Genomic DNA, 7950 nt, shown 5'->3' on the forward strand with positions numbered 1-7950 from the left:
AAGGAATGCGGACAGAAAACAAATGGAGGGAATAAAAAAATGGAGAGAGAAAAATGTGTGTGTATGTGTATATGTGTGTGTGTGAACTTTAGGTTAGTTAAAATATGTTTGTGACATATTTCAACTGTTAAAAGGCAAATCTACTGCAGTTACCATGGAGAAATGGTAAAAAGGTGTGAAAATACCATCTCTGTTCAGTGCTGCCCCTTGTTGAATTCCCAGATGTTGTGTTTCTAGCTCTTTAGCTGTTATCAATGGGAAATACGGAATTATTAGCTCCAGAGTTGCCTCTCTTTGTTATTTCCTATATTTTGAAGTGGTTGGATAGATGGTAGGTGAAGAGATGGTTCAGAGGAGAGAAAGTGAGTGTTGGTTGGCAGTACATCATGGTGAAGTTACTGTGTACCGGATGAAGGCAGAGGAAGGATAAAAGTGGCCAAATGCAGTCTCCAATAACTAGGTTTGCTGAAGGGTAAGTGGGCAGAGTGATGAGAATGGTATGATTAGTATAGTTGGTAGGGAGATGAGAGATTGAGGGCTGTGTGTGTTAAGGAGAAGCTGGATGAAAAGGTGGTTCGTTTGTGAGTAGATGGGGAGTAGAAGCAAGGGTGCAAGATGAGGGTTAATAAATGTGAGCTTGGTAGGGTAAACATATGAGGTGGTGCTGGAAAGTTCCTGGCTTTGGGTTAAAGAAAATACAGGAGGATCAGTTTAATTATGATTCTATTCCATATATTCCCCTCTCACATTCAAACACTTATTGCAGTAGTCCTTCAGGTTATCTAAGCCCTGTAAAAGAACCTAGAAGGTTGGGCCTTAAACCAGGCCTTTCATGATACCTTTAACACCAGGAACTTTTTGGCAACCCCTTGTGTGCATGTGTGTACATACATACATATATACATATATACATACGTACGTACCTATGTATGTATATATACACACAAACACATACATACATGCATGCACAAAAGGGTGCTGAGAAGTTCCTGGGTTCGGGTAAATGAAAATACAGGAAGATCAGGTAATCATGATTTCATTCAACAAATTCCCCTCTCAGATTCACACACTTATCACGGTGGTCTTCCAGTTTTTCTAAGATCTGTAAAAGGACTCAGAATTTTGGCCCTCCATCTAGATGTTATGCAATACTGTTAAAACCAGGAACTTCTCAGCACCCCCTTGTATTGCAGCTTCGAAACACTACTCATAAATGAGCCCGTATATTACCGTGGATGGACAGGTCCACTGGTGTACTGTGTCACCACCATGATGTTTACTTTCAATCCGGTTGCATTTTGATTTAACATTGTTTATTTGTAGTTGTTGCAAATGAAACATTATGATAAATAAATTTATGTTTCTTTACCACAGAATGCGCCTTCATCAGATCCATCAGTACAGTCAGGGTGGGAATTGCATTTTCGATACTTGGATATACAAAAACCATTATTGCACCGAAATTGAAAACTGCTGCAGTTGTAAACTTGAAAAATTATAAAAGAAAAAAGACAAAGTGAATAACATGAAACAATACTTTGTTGCATAATGATGGAGTCATTAACAATGAAACTCTCTAAAATATAGCTTGAAAATAATACCTATCACCAGTGTTGTTTTAATGACCACATTTCCATGGTTGTAAGGGTTTGGACACAGCTTATTGAAGTGAACTTTCCAAGGCCCCATGCCCTTTCTGTCACCAACCCTTACCTGCTTCTAAGCAAGGTAATATTTCTCCACGACCAGACATGATTTTGCAAAATAATAGGAAATTTAAATCATAAAAAAATCACTTCACCTGTGCTTCGAAGAACTTAATCTATGTTCTCAAATGTGGAGGGTCTGGAATTACAGAGACCAAACTAGTTTAACCTTGAGAAACAGACTAATGATGCACTGGAAACAAATCTGGGACCCCATGACTTGGAAAATTTGAGTAAGCAAACACCTAGATCAATGCCCCAGAAGCATAAACCTGAAATATCAAATCTTCTCTCTCTCTCTCAACACACTGGAAACACTTCAACCCAATTCCCTTTAAATATAAACAACAGCTGAATATCCTTTAGAAAGAGGCAAAAACACTAAAATGAAAAAGGGGAAAAAGGCTCAATTTCTCCACAAAAAAAAAACAACAACCAGGAACCATAGACGATTTAAAAAATTTTAGTTACAGTCTTCCACCCTGGTTTCGAAACTGCAACTCCAAATCACCATAGAATAAGACCATACAAACACCAGTTGCTGAAGTCACCTAACTCTAGACCAATGAAATTTCACCTCCGATCAAAACCGAACTTCAGCAAATACAACAAAATGACCCTTTAAGAGAATCAACCGACTGGAATGACTGATGACCATTCCACACAAGGAAGCCAACTAGGCAGAACGACAAACTTGGCCACCAGAAAAACAAGACGTCACCAGTACTTTAATGAATAAAAAATTGGATCTGCTTGCAGAAAAAATTATAAATACACAGGATTCCAAAACACACTGTTACAAGTGAAAGTTCCTACACACAATGGAAAAAGGATCAGAGAAATTGTAAACCAAATCCCTTTTTGTAATTATCATCATCTCTCTCTTGTTTTTCTCCTTCTTAACTCAGTATGATTGAAGCTTTGATGATATTCATTTCTTGTTGATCACTGTTAACACTAATTAGCTTTGTACATTTAAACAAGTTGAAACACATCTATACTATATATAAAACAGAGATGTGTGTGTAATCGCTTTTCACGTGAAATCGACTTCACCAAATGCTTCCATACTTTTCATGCATGAATAATTTGACCTCGGATAAATCTTAGGCTCTTCATTTGATTTTTTAAAATTAAAAATAAATAATATTGCTTTATATTTAAGATTCACTTCTTTAAAAAGGTTCCTCAATGTCAACTTCCGGTATTGACGTAACAACGGCAAAAAGCTTCACTCTCTATTTTGTGTGAGTGTGTGTGTTCGTGTGTATGAGAGAGAGAGAGAGAATAAATACTACATACACACCGCTCTCTCACTCTGTCTCACACACATACACACGCACACACACACCGCTTGACTCACTCACACTCTGTCTCTTACAAACACACGCATACATAAATGTATACAAACATATTTACAAAGACACACGTGTGTATGCGCGCACGTGCGTGTTTGTAAGAGACAGAGTGTGAGTGAGTCAAGGGCTGTGTTGTCATATGCATACATCCAAAGATGTATGTATATTTGTGCATGTATGTATACATGACAACAAACCTCTCTCTCTCACTCACACTCTGTCTCTTACAAACACACACATACATAAATGTATACAAACATATTTACAAAGACACATGTGTGTATGCGCGCGTGCGTGCGTGGGGGGGTTCCACAATCGCCATTTATTTCAATTACTCGTGTGAGAATATTCACGTAAATCATTTCTTTCATTTAATCCCCATTTTAATTTTCGTAAAAGTTTCCAAGTACCAATGAGGCTTTTTGGCACATCTTCAATTTTCCCCATTCATGAGAGGCGCCCAGCCATCATTCATCTGAGAGTCCATCTACAGAATGTCCTCAAATTTCTATACAGCATATTTTGCCTTTTTTTTTCTTCAAGTATATAAGCAACAATTTCATTCCCGAGCAACGCCGGGTGCCTCTGCTAGTATTTTATATTATTGACTCTTATGAACATTTCAACTTGTCAACATTGAAACTTTTAAATATGTCTCCCTAATTCATAATTCTAAATTTTAACCATTGATAAACAAAAAATGTTGTTGATACTAGTTTGGTATATATGTAAATAAATTTATTTTAAACAATTACAAATTTTTCAAATTTAAGTACATTTTCAACAGTAAATTTGCCTATATATATATATATATATATATATATATATATATGTGTATGAGTGTGTGTGTGTGTGCATGCATATGTATATAGATATATGTATATATATGTGTGTGTATATACATATATATATATTGTATATAAATATGCATATGTATACAGATATATATGTATATATATATATATGTCTATATATATATATATATATATATATATATATATATATATATATATATACACATGTATATTGCTATTTATAATTATAATAACATTATATAATTGTAATCATTATCTGTAATACATATATACACATAATTTTTTATAATTCATATCTTTTGTAACAGAAAATGTATTTCAGAAACTCACTGCAATCTTTTTCATCTATATTATCAGGGCAATCTTTGAATCCATCACATATCCACCATTGTGGGATACACTTTCCACTCGGACACTTGAATTGATTGTGGGAACAGTTCCTTGACGCTATATATGAAAAGAAAATATAAGAATTTCAATGAGAACAAGGATATTAATTGCCTTTCTGTGTGTGAATAAAGTTTGTTTAATTACTATATTTTCCTGCATAAAAGATGTAGTCTCACATACAATGCATTCCAACGTTATGAATAAAGTTTGCTAACACAACATTTCAGCTGATATACCTTCCAGCCTTCATCCAGTGTCTTGGGGAAGTTTGCCAATGTTCAGCGTTGTGAGGCCCGAAGACTTGGAGTGTTTCAGATTGCAAGACAGCATGTGAAAGAAAATTGTGATACATAGGAGATAAAAGTGTCTACATCGATGATGGTGCAGTTGCATTAAATGATTCTGAAAAGAAAGGGGCTTGGAAATGCCATTATGAAAGACTGCTGAACGTGGAGAATGAATGGGAGGAGGAGAGCCTGCCAAATGTTGACCCAATTGAGGGACCAGCTATACAAGTTGATAGTACCTTGGTAGATAAAGCAATCAAGGAGATGAAGATAGGGAAAGCCCCCAGCCCATCAAGAATCACAGCTGAGATGCTTAAAATATCTAGCAATGTGGGTTATGATCTAGTCACCTGTATTGTAAATCAGGAAGACACGGGATGAGGTGGTGAAGAATGATCTTCGAACTTTGGGTCTCACGAAAGCAATGACTAATGACTGAGACCTTTAGTGATATGCTATTTTTGAGAAGAGCCACCAAGCCTAGTGAAATTGTAGTTGTGGCCAATGCTGGTGTCATGTAACTGGCACCTGTGACAGTGGTACGTAAAAATCCCCTTTCAAGCATTGGGTATCGCAGAGGCAAACTACTGGTGGCATGTGAAAAGCACCTTTTGAGTGTTGGGCCTCTCAGAGACAATGATGAATGACTGAGACCTTTGGCATTATGCCATGCTTGAGAAGAAGACCCATCAAACCAAGTAAAATCACAGTCATGGCAGATACCGGTGTCGTGCAAATGGCACCTGTGCTGGTGGCACGTAAAAGCACCTATTACACTCTTGGTGTGGTTGGTGTTAGGAAGGGCATCCAGCTGTAGAAACACTGCCAAATCGGACTGGAGTCTGTGCAGCCTTCCAACGTGCCAGCCCTGGTCGAACCATCCAGCCCATGCCAGCATGGACAATGGATGATGATGATGATGATGATGATAAGTGATGAACTGTCACGCAGTTTCCATCTGCCAAAATCACTCCCAAAGCATTGGTTGGTCTGAGACTATTGTAGAAAACACTTGCTCAAAGTGCTGTATGGTAAGATTAGACCCAAAGTGAGATACTTGCCAAGCACACTCCTTAAACAATGTCATGCCTGCACTTACACATTTAAAAAACATATTTCTGAATTTACACGCAGATATAATTTTCTTGCACAGAAATCATTGGATCAAATCATACCAAAATCTCTAAAAGAGGAGTTCCAGTTGATCTGATTAATGGAATAGCCTGCTCTTGAAATTAATGTGCAAGTGGTTGAGTACTCCACAGAAATGTGTACTCTTAACATAGTTCTCGGAGTGATTTTTAGTGTGATACAGACTGTGACAGACCTGGCCCTTTGAATTACAGGTGCTACTCATTTTTGCCAGCTGAGTGGACTGGAGTGAAATAAAGTGTCTTGGTCAAAACAAAACATGCTGCCTGGAACTGAACTCACAACATTCCAGTCATGAACCAAATACTCGAACCGTTAGGTTACATGCTTTCACTAGGCAATAAATCATCCTCATCATTATGATCATCATGATCCTCATCATCATCATCGTTTAGTGTCCTCTTTCCATGCTGGCATGGATTGGACGGTTTGACTGAGGACTGGCAAGCCAGAAGGCTGCACCAGGCTCCAATCTGATCTGGCAGAGTTTCTACAGCTGGACGCCCTTCCTAACACCAATCACTCCGAAAGTGTAGTGGGTGTCTTTTTCAAGTGCCACCGGCATGAGGGCCAGTCAGGCAGTACTGGCATCGACCCTGCTTGAATGGTGCTTTTTTACATGCCACCAGCACAGGTGCCAATTACGCAGTACTGTCATTGGCCATGACGACTTCACTTGCCTCAACAGGTCTTCACTAGTGCAGTTTATTGCCCAATGATTGAAGGGTACTCATAAATGGGCCAGTTATGCTGCACTGGCATAGGCCATGGTTATGGTCTCACTTGGCTTGCCAGGTCTTCTCACGCACAGCATATCTCCAAAGGTCTTGGTCACTTGTCATCGCCTCGATGAAGCCCAACGTTCGAAGGTCGTGCTTCACCACCTCATCCCAAGTCTTCTTGAGTCTACCTCTTCCACAGGTTCCCTCTACCAGATGTAAATAAATGATTAAAGAATCAGAGAATTAATAAATGTATTTAACTCACGTGATGTACAATTAACTTCATCAGAATTATCAAAACAATTATCATGCTGGTTACAGACTCTGTAATGGCTGATACAGCGTTTGTTTTTGCACTGAAATTTGGTAGGCGGGCATTCTTCTGGTGGTTCATATTCAGTATGATTAATGCATGTTCTGAGATCAACGTCCAACTTCATACCATACGGACAATCACAATGGCGACCCAGGTGCCCATGGAGAATGTCTTGTGTCATAGGTACGGCGAAACAAAAATGAGTACAATCTCCATTTCTTCGAATGCATGGATTTGAAGCTAAGAAAAAGATGGAAAATGAAAAAGAAATAGTAAAAAAAAAATAAATAAAACAAAAGAACAGGTTGTGATATAAATAATAAAATATATTTGAAGCACATAAGATGCACTTTTTTTTTCAAAGAATTGTCTCAAAAATTCATCCTGGGTCCTACAAGTTGGGCTTTCTATAAGCTTTACTGTACTAAAATCATTTTGCTTGAATATGCGTTACTGAGCTGGGGCATATAATATAAGCATGTGCCTTTTATGCCATCAAATATGGTGAGTTTTTAGAGGGTGGAATGCAGTGTAACTGAATGAAGAAATGCCCACCTTAAAGGAGATACAGTGAAGTATTATCGTTCATCTGTCTACACTCAGCAATGTGTGTAATTATACAAAAGGCTAATGAGAATTTATTTAATCTAGACATAAGGCTGTCCCAATAAACGTTTTAATTGAATGAAACATTCTATTCTTTTATTCTTTTACTTGTTTCAGTCATTTGACTGGGGCCGTGCTGGAGCACAGCCTTTTTGTTAAAGAAATCGAGCCCTGAGCTTATTCGTTGTAAACCTGGTACATATTCTATCAGTCTCTTCTGCCAAACCACTAAATTATGGGGACATAATCACATCAACATCAGTTGTCAGGTGATGGTGGGGTGACAAATACAGACACAAAGACACACAAATACACACACACACACACATACATACATACATACATACATACATACATACATACATACATGCATACATACATGCATACATAGATACATAGATACATAAATCCATATACATATATATATATATATATATATATATCATCATCATCATCATCATCGTTTAACGTCCGCTTTCCATGCTAGCATGGGTTGGACGATTTGACTGAGGACTGGTGAACCAGAGGGCTGCACCAGGTTCCAATCTGATCTGGCAGAGTTTCTACAGCTGGATGCCCTTCCTAATGCCAACCACTC

General features: G+C 37.9%; 1 protein-coding gene across 2 annotated transcripts in view; it reads right to left on the minus strand.

Annotated features, from left to right (window-relative positions):
- The window catches only part of LOC106881999 (low-density lipoprotein receptor-related protein 2), a 146098-nt gene that overhangs the window by 99357 nt on the left and 38791 nt on the right, over positions 1–7950 (minus strand). For both annotated transcript variants that reach the window (XM_089356328.1, XM_089356329.1), the window contains 3 exons: positions 6696–6986; positions 4210–4326; positions 1370–1486 (listed from right to left, as the gene is read on the minus strand). In XM_089356328.1, coding sequence (XP_089212454.1) covers positions 1370–1486; positions 4210–4326; positions 6696–6986 — 525 coding nt within the window. The remainder of the gene's footprint in view (positions 1–1369; positions 1487–4209; positions 4327–6695; positions 6987–7950) is intronic.

The sequence above is a fragment of the Octopus bimaculoides genome, chromosome 8 (genome assembly GCF_046866305.1).
Source record: "Octopus bimaculoides isolate indiv1 chromosome 8, ASM4686630v1, whole genome shotgun sequence".
In the NCBI taxonomy this organism is placed as follows: Eukaryota; Metazoa; Mollusca; class Cephalopoda; order Octopoda; family Octopodidae; genus Octopus; species Octopus bimaculoides.